The sequence below is a fragment of the Dysidea avara genome, chromosome 6, assembly GCF_963678975.1.
Source record: "Dysidea avara chromosome 6, odDysAvar1.4, whole genome shotgun sequence".
Taxonomy (NCBI): domain Eukaryota; kingdom Metazoa; phylum Porifera; class Demospongiae; order Dictyoceratida; family Dysideidae; genus Dysidea; species Dysidea avara.
In genome coordinates this window covers 16,094,281-16,114,045 of record NC_089277.1, presented here as the reverse complement: position 1 = coordinate 16,114,045, position 19,765 = coordinate 16,094,281, and the positions used below count along the sequence as shown (strand labels likewise).

The 19,765-nt window shown below is 38.8% G+C and overlaps 3 protein-coding genes and 1 long non-coding RNA gene across 6 annotated transcripts in view; 2 read left to right on the top strand and 2 right to left on the bottom strand.

The window, feature by feature from the left end:
* LOC136259294 (ATP-dependent RNA helicase DDX18-like) overlaps positions 1 to 19,765 on the bottom strand; it is a 91,971-nt gene that overhangs the window by 70,878 nt on the left and 1,328 nt on the right. The window lies entirely within an intron of this gene.
* Positions 135 to 8,581, top strand: LOC136258327 (receptor-interacting serine/threonine-protein kinase 4-like). The gene is made up of 4 exons (XM_066051651.1): positions 135 to 719; positions 789 to 950; positions 1,003 to 1,098; positions 7,462 to 8,581. The coding sequence occupies exons 1-4, from the start codon at positions 135 to 137 to the stop codon at positions 7,939 to 7,941; spliced, it is 1,323 nt and encodes a 440-aa protein (XP_065907723.1). The 3' UTR covers positions 7,942 to 8,581.
* LOC136258834 (uncharacterized) lies at positions 8,451 to 17,935 on the bottom strand. 2 transcript variants are annotated; one of them, XM_066052184.1, is made up of 4 exons: positions 17,613 to 17,935; positions 17,469 to 17,561; positions 17,350 to 17,417; positions 8,451 to 8,694 (listed from the first exon to the last, which is right to left on the bottom strand). In XM_066052184.1, exons 1-4 carry the CDS (start codon positions 17,746 to 17,748, stop codon positions 8,638 to 8,640), a joined length of 354 nt encoding a protein of 117 aa, XP_065908256.1. In that variant the 5' UTR covers positions 17,749 to 17,935; the 3' UTR covers positions 8,451 to 8,637. The 2 variants fall into 2 exon arrangements, with proteins under 2 accessions (XP_065908256.1, XP_065908255.1); XM_066052183.1 differs by lacking the exon at positions 8,451 to 8,694 and having other exon boundaries at positions 16,429 to 17,417; positions 17,613 to 17,917.
* LOC136258844 (uncharacterized) lies at positions 15,590 to 16,562 on the top strand. Of its 2 annotated transcripts, XR_010703020.1 has the most exons (3): positions 15,591 to 15,916; positions 16,112 to 16,248; positions 16,305 to 16,562. It is a non-coding gene; the product is annotated as an uncharacterized lncRNA (long non-coding RNA). The 2 variants fall into 2 exon arrangements; XR_010703019.1 differs by having other exon boundaries at positions 15,590 to 16,248.

Genomic DNA, 19,765 nt, shown 5'->3' with positions numbered 1-19,765 from the left:
CTATGGAAATGAGACGAACAGTGGAATCGTTCATGAGGGAGTGTCGTCAATGCAGCACATTACGTCATCCAAACGTTATACAATTCCTAGGAGTTTATTATCCCTTTGTGGGGGCGGGCGGTGTACAGGGAAGGATGCGGCTACCAGTAATGGTTATGGAGATGATGGTGGATAGCTTAACCTCACTGGTGGATAAACATGAGAAGATTCCTATCCATATAAAGTTTTCATTTGTCCATAATGTCTCCCTTGGTCTGTGCTACCTTCACAATCACAACCCTCCCATTATCCATCGAGACCTCTCCCCCAATAATGTCTTACTGACAGCACATCATGTGGCAAAGATCAGTGATCTTGGAGTAGCCAAGGTGATAAAGGCTGACAGTGGAAAGACAATGACTAAAGCTCCAGGAACTGTTGACTTTATGCCACCGGAAACACTGAGGGAAAATCCCGAGTATGGTCCTCCCATGGATGTGTTTTCATTTGCAGGAATAGTCCTCCACACATTTAACCAAAAGTGGCCTCATCCAACTGAACTGGTGCAGTATGATCACAAGACCAGAAAGATGGTAGCCTTGTCAGAAGTTGAACGTCGTCAGCAGTACCTGGACAAAATGAGAGGAGAGGCTGAAGTATTGAGGCCACTGGTGGAGGAGTGTTTGGATTATGATCCTGCTGTGAGGCCGACCATAACAGCTGTCTGTGAGAGGATCCAAGTGAGCAAGGATGTTTACATGAAGGAGTCCCCACAAGATGTTATCACTCTACACCAACAAGTGGAGTAGCAGAAGACTGAGATTGATCAGCTGAGAAGAGAGAACACACAGAAGGGTCTAGAAAACAACCATTTGAAAACAGAAACCAAGCAGCAGAAATTTGAAATCAACCACCTGAAATATGGAAATGACCAGTTGAAATTTGAAGTTGACCAGTTGAACCAACAGCTGGTGAGTGTTATTTGTTTTGTTATCATTGCCATATATGGTATTGTTATCTTAGTCCTCCACAAGGACTGTACCAACACAACAAGTAGCCAGTCAACTTAACAGAGTAACTTTAGGAGGACCAACAACAAAGACATCAAAATTGAAAATAGTAAGTCACTAATGTTAGTACATACTCTATGGGAAATGTCATGTGTGGAGGATAAAGTTTATACTCATGTTAACCCATAACCATTCAATACTACACTTAAACACTACTATCAACTGGTATCTTGTGTAATATGGTAACCCACCAAAACCAACCTTGCAAAATATTTTACAAAATGACCTGCCAGAATAGGCAGAAACATTCAGATACTCGTCATCCACTCTATTAGAACATTCACATTACCTATCTTCAATACTACAAGTACTCAGTTATCTGAACAGTCAATCTATAAAATCAATTGGGTTCAGTTATCTGAACAAATTCACTTAACCATATAGTAAAAAACTTTGGCGGTAAAAAAGTGTGACGAAACTCCTCTGTTGAAACAAGTTGATGTTGTGCTACTTCTAAAAACCAGGTGCCATGCAGCTAGCTAACTCATCTGGAATTAACTATAGACAGTATATGCTACTATGAATTAACCAACTATGTATTACTACTTTACCTCATATTTTGTAATTCATGAAATATTCGTAATTCGTTCAATTACGTTGCTATGCACTGCTAAGGAAGCGTTTATTATTATTATGTTTGTTACTGTGCAGAAATCAAAAAGATTGTTGTGCATAGGTGTGATCATAATGAATGTTCAGGTTAGTACAAAACTCATCTAAGGTAGGGGAGTGAATTACAAAGGGGGGGGAGTGTGTTCCAGAGTCTGATTGTAGAAGGGAAAAAGGAAAATTTATAAGAATCAATCATAGTGTCAAGCTGTTTATAATATCCTTCCCTTGATGGACGATGATTAGGTATTAGATCATTTGTGGGTATACTTAGATTGCCATTAATTATCTTATACATTGTAGTTATCTTCGACTTGTTTCTTCTTTCTTCGAGGGTAGGTAAATTTAATGATGACATCATTCTTGTTACACTACTAAATCCAGAAAAGTTATTGTAGCAAAATCTAGCTGCTCTCTTTTGGCGGATGGACTCAAGTTGGTTTATGTTGGTGTGGGTGTGGGGGGCCCAGACAGAGGATGCATATTCAACAATGGGGCGGACCATCTTCTTATAACAATTGCTCTTAACAGAAATAGGGCATTGGTGAAGGTTACGGCGCAAGAATCCATTAACCTGGTTTGCTTTGCTAGTGACTCTTTGAATGTGTTCATTCCATGATAGTTTCTGGTCAATGGTGACCCCGAGATATTTCGTGTGAGGAACCTCAGAGATGATAGAATTCTCCAGATGATAGCTATGAATGATGGGATTTCTTTTATAGGTAATTCTCAAGTGTTCGCATTTCTTAATGTTAAATTCCATCAGCCAAGTATGAGCCCATTCAATGAGTTTGTCAAGATCCTGTTGTAGGGCTATACAATCTGATTCAGAATGTATGTAGGAGTACAGTAGGACATCATCTGCATACAGTTTAATCTTACTATTGACACAAGCAGGGAGATCATTTATGTACAGTAAAAACAGAAGTGGTGCGAGTACAGTACCTTGGGGTACACCGGAGAGAACTTGTTCAGAGTAGCTGTTTTTCCCTTCTAGCACTACATAGCTACTGGGATCTGCAAGTTAAGAAGGACTTAATCCACAATAGGATAGATCCATCAATCCCATAATGTTGAAGCTTGAGGTAGAGTCGGGAATGTGGAACCTTATCAAAGGCCTTACTGAAGTCAAGTAGGAGTACATCACACTGGCCCTTATGATTCAAACACTTGGCAAAGTCATTAACCGTGGAAATTAATTGTGTTTCACAGCTCCTTTTGTGACGGAAACCGTGTTGTTCATCACATAAAATGTTGAAGGATGTTAGATGATTAGACACACTTGAATATACTATATGCTCTAATATTTTACAGCAGATACACGTAAGGGACACAGGTCTATAGTTGCATGGGTCTGATTTATTACCTTCCTTATAAATAGGAACCATATCAGACAATTCAATGTATTTTAATGTCATTCAGCTACAGTATGAAAATGTACTGTTTGTTCAATTAGAATTTTAAAAATAAAACTGATTCTACAAAAACCTGTTAATTTTAGCAACTTTTATATGCTCAGCTGTATAGCACGTATATCATATAGGGGGTGGGTGGGTGGGTGGGTGGGACGGTGCGGAGGGGAGGGGTGGTGGGCCGCCCACGCGCAAGAAGTGGTTGACAGTGAAAAAACAGTCTATAAGTATCATACAACTGTTACGTTCTTTGATATAGTATATGCATTAGTTTGCCAGTGATAGTTATAAACGGCGAAAAGAATGTAATGAATTGCCCGCCCACGCCCAATTTGCTCCTTCGTTAAAATGGCCTTGCTCAAAGACGATTAAATGTCTATGACATAGTTTTCTGTATAAATACTTTGGTTTGTTTATCATGCTGTAATATTGTGCTGCTGTGTTATGCTATAATAATATTAATGCTTATATTATTTAATGATGTTTGTTTCTATTACTTTAGTGCATGGTGGGAGGTGGAAGCGTCCATGATGATGATTGGGCAATGTGCAAATAAGGTGAGTGTATGCTTTGTAAAAAGAAGCCCACGTAGCTGTGCAGGGCTAATCTTCTGTACAGATCAGCTTCTGTATAGTCTTTCATTATTTTATTTTTCCCGAGGGGTAGCCAACGCCCACGCAAAACACAGAAATGGTGTACCAGAGGGGTTGCCAATGCCCAAGCAAAGTACCAAACTGGCGTATACGAGACTCCCAATCTTTATGTATTTTTAAAAGCATTTAGTGATATTGCTAACTAGTAACTACCTGTACAGTTGTTGATCTACATCTTGTTCTAGTTATTCATGATCGATCATTGTCTACTTTGTTAAACTCACTTTCTCCTTTATTTTTACATGATTTTGGATTTAGGATTTGGTTTCTAATATATTTGTGTATTTCTGATTGGATTTCTCACATAGCATACAAGATTCCCAAGGCATTGGCTACCCCTCGCTTTTTACCAATAGCCAGTTCATCTCTAGTTGACAAAGATTGATATTACAAACTAAATTAAATTCTTGATCACAGATACACATTTCCCTTGTTGCTATATGTGGCACACCACAAAATTAACCAATGTAAACAACCATTACCATACTTTGTAGTGTTTTATTTTTATGTGAATATGTAGTGAAGTGTGTGTGTGTAGTGTGTGTGTGTGTGTGTGTGTGTGTCTGTGTGTGTGTGTGTGTGTGTGTGTGTAGTGTGTGTGTGTAGTGTGTGTGTGTAGTGTGTGTGTAATGTGTGTGTAGTGTGTGCGTGATAAAGATTTTTTTAAATTCACCAATTTAAATGTGACTGTTTTTCCACAGGTTTATACGTTGGAGAACTGCAAACAAGTAACTTGAAATTTTTATAATGACCATTTTTCAAAATATTTATTTGATTACATGTACAAAATACAAAGATGTATCACGTGATCAAAAAAAAGTTATTAGCATGATGTACAAGGACTATTGACCATTGAAAAGTTGATGAATTAAACATTCAAGAACGTAATACTTCTCCATTGCAACTTGCCCACGCAATATAGCGCGCGCGTCATTAATAATCAGTGCTCAGCCAGGGTATGCGACTATTGGATTGAGATAGTGATTTTTATAAAATTATTTGTACCGTGTAAAACGTTCGTCACGAACGGTATAGCTAGCTGAAGTATTCAAGAAAGGATAGATCTAGCCTGGTATAACCTGGAATCGTTAAAAAGTTCGCGCCTGGATTGTTGAGGTGAGCCAATATTTTCATGGCCAATGGTTCTATGTGCAATGTTAAACCCCCTACTTTGTACCATGAAGAAGGCCGTATTAAGCTGTTACATTTTACGTGAAAGTAGATGTCATGCTGGCCATTCCTGCTAGAACCTGGAAAGGGTTTAAAAGTTATCTGACGATCCATAACAGAGCCTTGAAAACCTGCTTCCAGTGTAGACGCGTGTATCTTGCCAATAAATTTTTTTTTATTAAAAGTCGCTTAATTGTTGGATATGCTACTTTCACAGTTTAAAATTTCCAGATACTTGGTAGTGCACCTTGATCTAAAGAAGCCTGGAAGATCAATGATAAGGCTGGGGAGATTTCATATGCCACTTCTTTAAGAATACGGGCAGGAAGGTTGTCAGGCCCAGATGCCTTACGTTGTTGGATCCTGTGGATGTTGGATAGTAGTTGGTATATGCCATCCACATGTATCTGAATTGGTGGTATGCTAGGTGTTGGATCAGCGTTTGTTAAACAAACCGCTTTTCCCAACATATTACGCACAGAACTATCTTCTAAACTGTTTTATAGTGTGACTAACGTGTTTTTTCCCACAAATTCTCTCGACAAAGCGTCAAAGCTGCTCTTCATTTTCGTTCGCATACGTAAGGGATACGCCCCCTTTCAACTCGAAGCGATAGGCTATTCCTGGTAGTGTACGAGGCCTGCACCGTTGTTTTTCAGTTGCTAAATGCCTGAAAACCTCAAGGGGAAGGTAGTCTGAGGAAAGTCACCACACCCGTATTTCAGTCCGCCAAAAAGAAACCACCTCAGAGCAAAGCTCACCTGTGCAGAAGTTTACTACAGACTTCATTTCACTTTTACTTCTTACGTAAAAGCTGCTTTTACCGTTAATAAACGATTTTGCTCACGTGGGTGCGTACGGACTAACATAGATAGGTAGATACAGTCTACCGTGTTTTTCAGGTTTCTGGCGAAAATCAAAGCATTAACGTGATCAAACACGTGATCCGTGCTTCGAACTAGCAAGGCTTACATAACTTGCAGCATACTAGCAATACTTGAACATGTACAATGATCGGCAAAAGGTGCGAATATTCACTTTAAATGCCTTGCAAGTTCGAGATATTTGAATTACAGATCACGTGTTTGATCACGTTTATGCTTTGATTTTCGCAAGAAACCTGAAGAACACGGTATTTCCGGTTGGTTGACTAGAGAAACGAACTGTTTAAAAGTCACGTGCTTGAAAGTAGCCAATGAGATCAGTAGCCTTCAATTTAAACTAGCGCCGTCCGCCAGGCGTGAAATTTCATTGGTTATTTCTATTCACGTGATATTCTTGCATTTGGCTTAAGTGGACAACCAACCTGAAATAGACTGTAGGTACACCATAGATACACACACACACACACTTTTACGAAAACAATTTCAGTAAACCAGGCGCGCGCCCACAGCCGGCCTTCGGCGCGCGCATGGTTTAAAAATTGGCTGAAAAAACTTTGGCGATTGAAATAATATTCGCCAAAGTTTTTACTGTACGGTACATAGGATATTACAACAAGGTGTCTAATGGCGGATCCAGGATGGGGCATTTGGGACAAATGCCCCCCCCCCTCCCCTCAAGAAATTGCATACAAGATCGAGATACTCTAATAGAGCAGTCAATTACTCTAATAAAGCAGTCACAATGTTCATGAGGCAGTGTAGCTTACCTATGAAGCTACAAATAAGGATTTTATTTTACATAACATACGTGATAGAATATATTTGGTAAAGGGTAACTAGCTATTATTGTTGTGACTTTTTTTTTTTTGCTCTTCAACTTTGTTCAGCAAGGTGCCCCCCTCTTTCCAAACTCTGGATCTGCCCCTGGTGTCAGCTCATGCTCATCAGTTAAGTAATGTAGTAAGTGTATAGGTAGCTAGCGTTGTTGTACCAGTACTTTAGTAGCTACTGATCTAACGACATGCTAGCTAAGGCGTGCTTTGCTATCTCCTGCGATGCCGAGAACAACCATATTTACTTTTTTCAGTGAACTCCAGTAGCAGAGGTTATCACGTATATCAAAGTATTTGACCAAATCCATTGTGAGACGATGAACTAGCTGACGTGTGAATGGAAAGCCGGTTAGAAATGCTATCCCAAGCAGTGCTTACAACTGTGGGACACATTCCTAGGCGGAAGATCTCCAAAGTCAGCTTGATCTTTATTGCGTGGTGGTACAAGCTGACCTTCATCTTAGTACTCAATGTGCTCGTGTGATCATCTAAAATAATTGGCAAAAAAAACTTTGGTGAATTGAACGTTATTTTCCTTTTTTTTACCGCCAAAGTTTTTTACTGTACGGTAACTAAACACTTTTGGCTAACTCTAGGAACAAATTAAAGGTATCCATATATGGTATCTACTGTAGCTGCTTAATTTACTCTGTGTAAAATCTCAGAGCTTCTAAATGTTCCACTTGTTGACACTTCTCCACTACCCCTATACCTGCCACTTTCATAACTCATGACTTTTGTTGATTATAAATACTTGTATAAAAACAAGTTATACAATTACATATGCATGTTGTGATGTAAACTGTGTTCACAATAATCTGTTTAGCTTACAAATATTATTATCCACTCAGGAGGCACCTCCATTAATGCCAGCACTTACCAGTGGCAGGTACCACATAAAATGGACACAGCTGGCCAATCTTCCTGCTCAAATGTGTCGTGCATATGTCACAGTACAAGACAAGAAGGTCTATGTTGCTGGTGGAAATAGTCCAGTTGTTGATGCTATGCATCAAGTATATGTCTATGATGTCAACACTGATCATTGGGATCAGTTACCTCCCTCAGGTCACTATTATGGTGTTCCTTACATCATTGGTGGTAAGTTAGCTATAATTGGTGGATGGCTGCATGCTGTTAAGAATTGGACTAATAAAGTTTCTACATTTGATGAAACTAGTCAGACTTGGACGCCTCATTATCCTGACCTTCTCTCAGCTAGGAACAGACCAGGGGTGGTTACTCACCTGGAGCATGTTATTGTTGCTGGGGGAGTCAAGTATGTTAACAACACACCAGTAGTACAAGATGATATTGAAGTCCTCAACTGAATGGAGAATTCTCATTGGCAGAAACTGTCCATTAATCTTCCTGAGCCAATGTGTATCTTCACACCCATTATTACTGATGATCATTTACTCATAGTGGGTTATGGTGATGCTGACTTTACACGGTCTAAAAGTGTCTATAAGATACCTGTTGATGATATTACAAGATCAAGTTACCAACAACAAACCAGTGACACACCCACCAAATGAATTACAATAATTATTACCGATGCCATTCACTACTATACAACCCTAGTCCCCAGTTCATCCCCACCAGTGGTAGTTGGTGGACAAGTTAGTGGTATACCAACATCAGATATTAAGATGTATGATGACTCTAGCAAATCATGGAAGAATATTTCATCATTATCATCAGCTAGATCAACAGTAGCTATAGCAGCAGTCAACAACAATGCCATTATAGTCATCGGAGGATGTACTAAAGGAGGGAGTGTGGATAATGCTATGTTATCCCGTCTTACTACAGTGGAACTGGGACAAGCTCAACTAATACACTAACTAGTAAAGTTGTTACTATACTTTATATTATACATACACTACTAATACTAATAATAAGCATACACTGAATATTTGTTGGTATAAAAATTTATTACTATATCACACTTATTAAACGTTTAAATAGTTGTACAAGAAGTATGGATCAAGTCACCACCAGGTCTGGTCTACATACAGAGTTGGTTATAATGTCAAGTTCTTACTCTCTGTATTAACAGGCTTTACCATCTCACATGATCCCTAGTGAGATAATACAGGTTTATATACACAAATACCACACATTCATACTGTATAGTATAATTTGGAAACAGAAAAGTATTTATGTAGGCTTAAATCTTTATGCCAGCGTGATTTCAAGAATACTAGAGATGAGAATAATCAATGTTTTTCATTTTGATGAATGTAGTGAGAATAGTAATAGTGACAAATTCAACAATAAAATACGTGAAGAAACTTTACTATCATTATTATGACTAAAATAAGTATTCATAAAGCAAATTGCTGTAATTCGTTTTATCAGAAATGATTGCTCTATTAGATGGTTCGATCTTGTATTAAAATCTTGTGCAAGAAATTTTTGTACTAATTTTGCATATGAAAATTGTTTTACAATGAAAAGAGCAAATTACGGTATTGCATGATATAGCTCTACCTAGTTACCTCTTTATTAAGACCACCTTATTATAGTTACCATGTTAAGTAGCTAAGGTGTACTTCATGACCTCATTATAGTTGCCATGACTACATCATTTTTGAGGATATACTTTTAGTACAGTAACTTGTTTACACTATTGTTACCATCATAGTACATGATATTTATCTGAGATGTTATCAGAATCTTGCATCTCTGAGTGTATAGAAAATATGGGTCTTATAGCCTTTCCAAATTGTCAAGTTTGAAAAATCATAACTCCTCATGTTTTCAAACTATCATCTTCATATTACACCAAGCCATAGTGCTATGCTAGGAGTCTAAAGGGACCAATTTCAGGGTGAGATACCACATTCACAAGTCAAGTTATGGATTGTCAAGTACATGCAATTGAAAAGGCTATATAAGACCCCTTTTTGTAGACCGGGTCACATATACCATATGCATTGACTTGGTCACTAGTGTAAAATGAATAACTACAACCTTCAACTTCTTTCAAGTGTCCAATAATAGTCACCTATTTGTGTTCAGTACTCTAATAGAACAGTCACTTATCTGTAAGTGTTCACAAACTACTCTAATAGAACAGTCACCTATTTGTAAGTGTCCACAACTACTCTAACAGAACAGTCTACTCTGATAGAGCTATGACTAATGTGAAAGTTTATAACTAATCAAAAACAGCCAAGCTGTAAAAAAAGGAGTGCGGCCCTTGAAAAGGCTATAATGAAAAAAGATGTGAAATCCAAGGTGGCGGCCAAGAAATGGCTGTGATGGTAGGTTAATGGTAAAAATTTTAATAACGACAATTCAGGTGAATTTTGTGCCAAGACCAAGCGGCACCAAATTCACCTGAATTGTTGTTATTAAAATTTTACCATTAACCTACCATCACAGCCATTTCTTGGCCGCCACCTTGGATTTCACATCTTTTTCATTATAGCCTTTTCAAGGGCCGCACTCCTTTTTTTACAGCTTGGCTGTTTTTGATTAGATTTCACTTCTTTTTGTATTTGTATACCCCAAAGCCGGCCTATGGCCAGCTTTGGGGCTTTTTAACCTATATACTTTTCTTTACCACAGGAAAAAGAAAAAGATGAAGCAGATTTTATAAATACTTTAACTCATTCTGATTTTATCAGTAAATGTACAAATTATATATATAATGCATATATCAAGAGTTCATTATATTATGAACTCTTGCATATATTTATTACATGTCAATTAATCCCCACAGGATAATTTACAGCTGATCTCTCTACTAGGTGGCTTGAAATGTAGCTGAACTCTCTACAAGGTGATCTGCTTGTACGTAGATGAACTCTTTACAGGATTCTCTCTACAGGGTGACTTGACTCTAGCTGAACTCTCTGCAGGGTTCTCTGTTTGTAGTTGAATTCTCTACAGGGTGATGTGTTTGCAGCTGAACTCTCTACAAGGTAACTTCTTCTAGCTGATCTGTCTACAGGGTGACTTGTTTCTAGCTGGTCTCTCTACAGGGGATTTGTTTGTAGCTGAATTCTCTACAGGGTGATTTGTTTGCAGCTGAACTCTCTACATGGTGGTTGCTTTGTAGCTGAACTCTCTAAAAGGTGACTTCTTATAGCTGAACTCTCTACAGGGTGATCTTTTCATAGCTGAACTCTCTACAGGGTGATTTGTTTGCAGCTGAAATTCCTACAGGTGATTTGTTTGTAGCTGAACTCTCTACAAGGTGATACTTCTAGGTGATCTCTCTACAGGATGACTTATTTCTAACTGAACTCTCAACAGGGTGATCTGTTCATAGCTGAACTTTAGGGACCCGCCGATTATGCTGGCATAATTTTGAGCATAATAGGTACCTAAAAGCATTGAGCATAATGCCAGCATAATAAGTTAAATATTTGTGCGATGGTATAAATTCTTGCTGGAAAAATGACAATTGCAAAATAAGATCGATATACTCTAATAGAGCAGTCAGTAACTCTAATAGAACAATCATCAAACTGACTGTTCTATTAGAGTATATCGATCTTTTCTCTTACATACAGCAAGAATTTATTATTTGTGTTCCAGCCACTCATTTTTTTCTTTCTATACAGTGTTAAACTAGTAGCAAAGCATATGAACTAAGGCATGAACATTGAGCATAATCGAGCATAATAGGTAAACATTGAGCATTAATTTAAGCATAATAGGTGAATTTTTGAGCAGTGCAGCATAGCATAATAGGTAAAATTATGAGCATAATCGGCGGGTCCCTACTGAACTTTCTACTGGGTGATTTGTTTGCAGCTGAACTCTCTACATGGTGGTTTCTTTGTAGCTGAACTCTCTACAAGGTAACTTCTTCTAGCTGATCTCTCTACAGGATGACTTGTTTGTAGCTGAATTCTCTACAAGGTGATACTTCTAGGTGATCTCTCTACAGGATGACTTGTTTCTAACTGAACTCTCAACAGGGTGATCTGTTCATAGCTGAACTTTCTACTGGGTGATTTGTTTGCAGCTGAACTCTCTACATGGTGGTTTCTTTGTAGCTGAACTCTCTACAAGGTAACTTCTTCTAGCTGAACTTTCTACAGGGTGACTTGTTTCTAGCTGATCTCTCTACAGGGTGACTTGTTTCTAGCTGAACTCTCTACAGGTGATTTGTTTGCAGCTGAACTCTCTACATGGTGGTTTCTTTGTAGCTGAACTCTCTACAAGGTAACTTCTTCTAGCTGATATTTTTACAGGGCATATTTGTTTGTAGCTGAGTTCTCTACAGGGTGATTTGTTTGCAGCTGAACTCTCCACATGGGAGTTTCATTGTAGCTGAACTCTCTACAATGTGACTTCTTCTAGCTGAACTCTCTACAGGATGACTTGTTTCTAGCTGATCTCTCTACAGGGTGACTTGTTTCTAGCTGAACTCTCTACAGGTGATTTGTTTGCAGCTGAATTCTCTACATGGTGGTTTTTTTGTAGCTGAACTCTCTACAAGGTAACTTCTTCTAGCTGATCTTTCTACAGGGTGATTTGTTTGTAGCTGGATTCTCTACAGGGTGATTTATTTGAAGCTGAACTCTCTACAAGGTGACTTCTTCTAGCTGAACTCTCTACAAAGTGATTGATTATTTTTGCAGCTGAACTCTCTACATGCATGGTGGTTGCTTTGTAGCTGAACTCTCTAAAAGGTGACTTCTTCTAGTTGAACTCTCTACAGGGTGATCTTTTCATAGCTGAACTCTCTACAGGATGATTTGTTTGCAGCTGAACTCTCTACATGATGATTTCTTTGTAGCTGAACTCTCTACAGGGTGATTTGTTTGTAGCTGAACTCCCTACAAGATAACTTCTTCTAACTAATCTTTCTACAAGCGATTTGTTTGTAGCTGAGTTCTCTACAGGGTGTTTGTTTGCAGCTGAACTCTCTACATGGTAGTTTCTTTGTAGCTGAACTCTCTACAATGTGACTTCTTCTAGCTGAACTCTCTACAGGGTGACTTGTTTCTAGCTGATCTCTCTACAGGGTGACTTGTTTCTAGCTGAACTCTCTACAGGTGATTTGTTTGCAGCTGAACTCTCTACATGGTGGTTTCTTTGTAGCTGAACTCTCTACAAGGTAACTTCTTCTAGCTGATCTTTCTACAGGGCATATTTGTTTGTAGCTGAGTTCTCTACAGGGTGATTTGTTTGCAGTTGAACTCTCTACATGGTAGTTTCTTTGTAGCTGAACTCTCTACAATGTGACTTCTTCTAGCTGATCTCTCTACAAGATGACTTGTTTCTAACTGAACTCTCTACAGTGTGGTCTGTTCATAGCGGAACTTTCTACTGGGTGATTTGTTTGCAGCTGAACTCTTTGCATGATTGTTTCTTTGTAACTGAACTCTCTACAAGGTAACTTCTTCTAGCTGATCTCTCTACAGGGCAATTTGTTTGAGCTGAACTCTCTACATGATGGTTTCTTTGTAGCTGAACTCTCTATTAGGTACCTTCTTCTGGCTGATCTGACTACAGCGTGACTTGTTTGTAGTTGAATTCCCTACAGAATAACTTGCAATGTAATATAATTGAGTAAATTATAAATGCAGCTGAATACTTTATTAGGGTGACTGTTCTATTAGAGTATCTCGATCTCGCATTTGCTACACGTAGTTGTCTTTCGAATCACAACTCAGTGGTTTGTAATCCGATTCTTCTGTACTACTGCAAGGACTTTCTATGATGATTATTCCAGCTACATACTGATTTTCGGCTCGTTGCTCTAAGTGGTTTGCCTGGTAGACACGAAAACTAATAGTTTTTTTTTATTCATATAAATCGATCGCGTAATTTTGACACAGGTTGGGAATTCAGCTACAAACAAGTCACCCTGTAGTCAGATCAGCTAGAAGAAGATACCTAATAGAGAGTTCAGCTACAAAGAAGTCATCATGTAGAGAGTTCAACTCAAATAAATCACCCTGTAGAGAATTCAGCTACAAACAAATTGCCCTGTAGAGAGATGAGCTAGAAGAAGTTACCTTGTAGAGAGTTCAGTTACAAAGAAACAATCATGCAAAGAGTTTAGCTGCAAACAAATCACCCAGTAGAAAGTTCCGCTATGAACAGATCACACTGTAGAGAGTTCAGTTAGAAACAAGTCATCTTGTAGAGAGATCAGCTAGAAGAAGTTACCTTGTAGAGAGTTCAGTTACAAAGAAACAATCATGCAAAGAGTTTAACTGCAAACAAATTACCCAGTAAAAAGTTCCGCTATGAACAGATCACACTGTAGAGAGTTCAGTTAGAAACAAGTCATCCTGTAGATAGATCAGCTAGAAGAAGTCACTTTGTAGAGAGTTCAGCTACAAAGAAACCACCATGTAAGAGAGTCCAGCTGCAAACAAATCACCTGTAGAGAGTTCAGTTAGGAACAAGTCATCCTGTAGAGAGTTCAGCTAGAAGAAGTTACATTGTAGAGAGTTCAGCTACAAACAAATCACGCTGTAGATAGTTCAGCTAGAAACAAGTCACCCTGTAGAGAGATCAGCTAGAAACAAGTCACCCGTAGAAAGTTCAGCTAGAAGAAGTTACATTGTAGAGAGTTCAGCTACAAGAAACTACCATGTAGAGAGTTCAGCAGCAAACAAATTGCCCTGTAGAGAATTCAGCTACAGACAAATCACCTTGTAGAAAGATCAGCTAGAAGAAGTTATCTTGTAGAGAGTTCAGCTACAAACAAATCACCCTGTAGAGAGTTCAGTTAGGAACAAGTCATCCTGTAGAGAGTTCAGCTAGAAGAAGTTACATTGTAGAGAGTTCAGCTACAAACAAATCACCCTGTAGATAGTTCAGCTAGAAACAAGTCACCCTGTAGAGAGATCAGTTAGAAACAAGTCACCCTGTAGAGAGTTCAGCTAGAAGAAATTACATTGTAGAGAGTTCAGCTACAAACAAATCACCCTGTAGATAGTTCAGCTAGAAACAAGTCACCCTGTAGAGAGATCAGCTAGAAACAAGTCACCCTGTAGAGAGTTCAGCTAGAAGAAGTTACATTGTAGAGAGTTCAGCTACAAAGAAACTACCATGTAGAGAGTTCAGCTGCAAACAAATTGCCCTGTAGAGAATTCAGCTACAAACAAATCACCCTGTAGAAAGATCAGCTAGAAGAAGTTACCTTGTAGAGTGTTCAGCTACAAACAAATCACCCAGTAGAGAGTTCAGTTAGAAACAAGTCACCCTGTAGAGAGTTCAGCTAGAAGAAATTACATTGTAGAGAGTTCAGCTACAAACAAATCACCCTGTAGATAGTTCAGCTAGAAACAAGTCACCCTGTAGAGAGATCAGCTAGAGATCAGCTAGAAGAAGTTACATTGTAGAGAGTTCAGCAGTTTAGCTGCAAACAAATCACCCTGTAGAGAATTCAGCTACAAACAAATCACCCTGTAGAAAGATCAGCTAGAAGAAGTTACCTTGTAGAGAGTTCAACTACAAACAAACCACCCTGTAGAGAGTTCAGCTACAAACAAGTCATCCGGTAGAGAGATCAGCTAGAAGGGTCACCTTGCAGAGAGGTCAGCTACAAAGAAATCACCCTGCTTCATCTTTTCTTCTTCCTGTAGTAAAGAAAAAATGACAGGTTAAAAAGCCCTAAAGCCGGCCATAGGCCGGCTTTGGGGTATACAAATACAAAAAGAAGTGAAATCTAATCCAAAACAGCCAAGCTGTAAAAAAAGAGTGCAGCCCTGAGAAAGGCTATGGTGAAAAAAGATGTGAAATCCAAGGTGGCGGCCAAGAAATGGCTGTGATGGTAGGTTAATGGTAAAAATTTTAAATACAACAATTCAGGTGAATTTGGTGCCGCTTGGTCTTGGCACAAAATTCACCTGAATTGTCGTTATTAAAATTTTTACCATTAACCTACCATCACAGCCATTTCTTGGCCGCCACCTTGGATTTCACATCTTTTTTCACCATAGCCTCAGGGCCGCACTCTTTTTTTACAGCTTGGCTGTTTTGGATTAGATTATTTATTACACCGAAAACGCACGAAAGTTTATGCTTACTTTCGCGAAATTAATCGCGCGTCTTTACAAGGCTGTATCTCTGAAAATCCTCGACGTATCAACTTGAAACTTGGTACACAGATGGTGGATACCCTGGGGTTTACCCATCGTGACTATCAATTGTTTATCATTAATGCTTTTCTATTTATCCGAAGTAATATGCGCATAACTTGGAAATAACCGTCATGGTAGGTGGCTCCGTTGGCGATTCGCCTCAATACTTGGTGTCGAGAAAGAGTTGTACACTTGATACAAGGTGGTGAAATTCCATTGACATAGCTGCAACTCTCAGGTATTTATGAATTTTAGAAAAAACTTGTGGTATTCACACAATTGTGCGAAGTAACCGCACGTCTTTACACGACTGTAACTGTGAAAATCCTTGATGTATCAGCTTGTAACTTGGTACACAGACGGTGGATAACCTGGGGTTTATCCAATATTATTATTATGTTTTTATCAATAATACTTCTCCATTTATCCACAGCAATACGCGCATCATTTGGAAATAATCATCATGGTAGGCAGCTCCTCTGTCCATTCGCCTCAGCACTTGGTGTTTAGAAAGGGTGGTACCCTTGATACAAGGTGGTGAAATTCCAGTGACATAGCTACAACTCTCAGGTAGTTGTGAATTGAAAAAAAATTGTCGTATTCTCATAATTATTTTTACCCTGTAGGCATGTAACAAAGAACTCCAACACAATCACTGTGGCGTTTCAACGTGCTGCCAAGACGTATTCTGGTGACTGGTCAATCAAATACCAACAGCAATCCATTTTATCATGCACTGTTCATCAAAGATAAAGTATTATTATTAGCATTAGAATTTGAAAAACTTTTCAAACATAAAATGTACATGAAATATATACACTAAAGAGCTGGGATCTTTACTCAGTAAAGGGTTTGCCTCATTTAGAAACCACCGATCCAAGTGATTTCAGAGAAAAAACCACAATTGTGGAAAAACCTGATTTACAAACAGCTCTGTACATAACTAAACAGATAATACTGTCAACACATCTAAACTATATACATCGGCTGAACCTGTAAAAAGTCTACGACACAGTAAATAGCATACACCCCTTATTTATTTATAGTTTTCCTTGGTATGGTATATCTTAAAACAACTTTCAAGGCACAAATGAACCATTCCACAATTTACGCAGCCATACTTAGTACGTTTTCTATGTGTCTTCCGGTCAGAACACACTGCACAGTCACCGTCAGTCCCAAGGTTCTCTATGAAATGGCGTTCCTCAAGCCTCGCAGGCGATTGAGGTGGAAGAGTCTGTGATTGACGTCCTCCATGCTGGCGTGAGCTAAGTTGACATAAAAGTTTAGTAGCCAGTTGCTCCCTAAAGCTTTTGATGGTCTACGATCATTCACAGGTGTGAAACAGCACTCTAGAGTATAAGCATTATCGATAGCCAAATCCCTACCCCTACCGGTACCTCTACCCCTACCAGTACCTTTCCTCCTACCTCGACTAGGCACAAGATCCATTGGAGACACAGTTCCCCTACCCCTTCCTCTATTTCTACCAGACAAAGGATCAGATGGAGATGGTGAGTAGTCCCTGCCTCTATCACTAGGTGAAAATGGGGCATGTGGAGAAGAAGAACGAGAGCGCAGGGAAGAACTAACAGGAGAGCCATGGTAAGCCACAGGAGAACCACTACAGGGGTATTCAGTTTCCAGGCTACCCATCCCACTGTCACTCACTCCACTATGTAGCCCAGATGGTCCAGGATGGCTTGACTCATCATGACCTTCACAATATCTCACATCAGCTATTAGAAGAAGCAGGACTCAAGTTATAAAACATGTGAAAAGCATTATACCTTCATAATCATCGTTAGTTTCTTCCTCGATGTCTTCTTCGTCCTTGCTGAACTCTTCCTCACGATCATTTTCTTCCACATCGCCATAATCATCTATAATGGCAGGCGAAGTGATAGGACCGATTCATCTGTCCGCCATTTTACCGTCTTGTTCCCTGGTAAGCCTATCAAGGACAAAAGAGTCTTCTCCATGGGCAAAAGAGTCCTCTTCGTCCGAGTTGTTCCAGTCATCGTCGGTGTCGCTATAGAAAAGTTGATCAACAACAGTATTTTCATCCATATCTCGCTTATCTTTAATCACAGCACAAAGTTCTTGAGCTCGAATTAAAGCCCAGAAACGTGGCTTTCCGTTGCACTAAACCGTTTCATGATCACGTAATCCTAGCGCACGCACCTCTGTGCCAAATATGGAGGGCCACTTAAATGGCCCTTGCGATTTCAGTGCAATATTTCGTAAATTCGCGTGCGCGTTTAAGGGTTAAAGACGGTGAACAGTTAATGTTAACTAAACAATTACAAATCCAGGAATCGAGTACAGTGGAACCTCCCCTGAGTTGGGCAGTCACCTCAACATAGCAGCCACGTGACTACAGTCCAGACCAAATCCCAATCAGTTTGTACAGAAATAGTTTGTATTAAACGGTCACCTCTATAACACGTATAACAGCCAGCTTTAGCAGTCCCAAACAGCACCTTGCTATACAAAAGACCTCGCACAAAGCAGCCAGCTATAGCCATTACGGTGAGTAATTAGCTGCACTACTTCATACTTCTGTAATACGGAAAAGTTATAAACTCATAGTATAGAAAAGCTTGTGGCCACTCCATGGCTTTGCTTCTTCGTGTGATTCTAATTAAAGCTCACCTCACAATCTTGATTCCTGGATTTGTAATTGTTTAGTTAACATTAACAGTTCACCGTCTTTAAGGAAGTCCCTGTTTTTACTTCACAGACTTGGTAGTTAGGAATCATAATCAGCTCAATGGACAAATTTCATAATAATGAAAAAATCAACCATTGCCCCTAGCACCTTAAATTTTACATTATTTGTAGGCGTCAATGTTTTAAGTAACCTCCCCAAGTTTTAAAATGATAGCATATATAAGTCATGAGATATGACATTTTGAAGTTGCAATTTTCCCATACATTGTCAATGAGAGGGGCAACAGTTGCCCCTTCTCGGTAATCGCACAAATCGTGGGATTTAAAGAATGTAATATCTTATGACCTACATATGCTATCCATCTAAAACTTGGAGAGATTATTGTTGACATTCACACCTACAAATTATGTAAAATTGAGATATATGTACTTTTAAATTTTTGGTTTTTGCATATGTTGAAATACCTCATTTTTGTGATTTCCCAAAAGGGGCAACTGTAGCCCTCTCACATAGACATGTATGGGAAAACCACAAATTTCAAAATGTCATATCTTATGACATATATATGCTATCCTTTCAAAATTTGGATAAGTTACTTTAGACATTATCACCTAAAAATAGTAGGAAATTCAGGTTGCTAGAGGCAACAGTTATTATTATATGCTATAAAGCATTATTATGGAATTTGTCCATTGCTGTCTCCAAACTCAGAGTAGCTTCAGGCTCTTTTCTGCTAATTTGTCTGCTGTGTAAGTAGGCGATATACTGGAGTATAGCTAAATGCATTTTTATGTAACTAAACCTGAGTTTATAAGTCCCTGGAACCTTTGTTTAAAGGCCAAACCTCAGTTTATGGCCTATGGCTGCTTTATGGAGGATATTGAGTTAGGCAGCCACCTCTCTATAAAGGCCAAATATTTCTGGCCCGAAGGTGACCGCTTTAGACAGGTTTCACTGCAGTAGAATAAAAACTTGTATGATACACAGGCCACACTGACATAAAATTTGTAACCAAAACCCAACTTCTTTGCATATATGTTTTTGAGATATGTAAATAACGAAGATTAGAGTATGTTGTATACTGATGGATTCACCACTTTATGGAGAGTACGAACATTTTTGTTTTGTTTCTGTATATCATGAAGCACACATGAGTAATGTGTGTTTGTTTACATTGTAGTAAAATTGTCACCGCTTCTGAGCTTGAATAGCCTTCAATTCCAGTTCATGGTGAATAGAATGACACAGTGCAAGTCCCAACTCCATAGTCTGTTGCACTTGAGTTTTATGATTGATTAAACAAGCACCTGTAATTTTTTTTGCATAGGCACTATACACTTTTTGTTGTCTATCGCTATAGTAACTCCGACAGCCTTTGCCACATAAGGCTGCTTTAACACCCATTAGCTTTTC

Bases quoted from the DNA above. Each gene is read 5' to 3' on its own strand.
- LOC136258834 (XM_066052183.1), bottom strand. From the start codon at position 17,748: ATGGATGAAAATACTGTTGTTGATCAACTTTTCTATAGCGACACCGAC. The intron at 17,562-17,612 runs GTAAAATGGCGG...CTGCCATTATAG, and splicing joins GCTTACCAGGGAACAAGACG to ATGATTATGGCGATGTGGAA. The intron at 17,418-17,468 runs GTATAATGCTTT...TTCTTCTAATAG, and splicing joins AACTAACGATGATTATGAAG to CTGATGTGAGATATTGTGAA.
- LOC136258327 (XM_066051651.1), top strand. From the start codon at position 135: ATGCGGCTACCAGTAATGGTTATGGAGATGATGGTGGATAGCTTAACC. The intron at 951-1,002 runs GTGAGTGTTATT...TTGTTATCTTAG, and splicing joins ACCAGTTGAACCAACAGCTG to TCCTCCACAAGGACTGTACC. The intron at 1,099-7,461 runs GTAAGTCACTAA...TTATCCACTCAG, and splicing joins AGACATCAAAATTGAAAATA to GAGGCACCTCCATTAATGCC.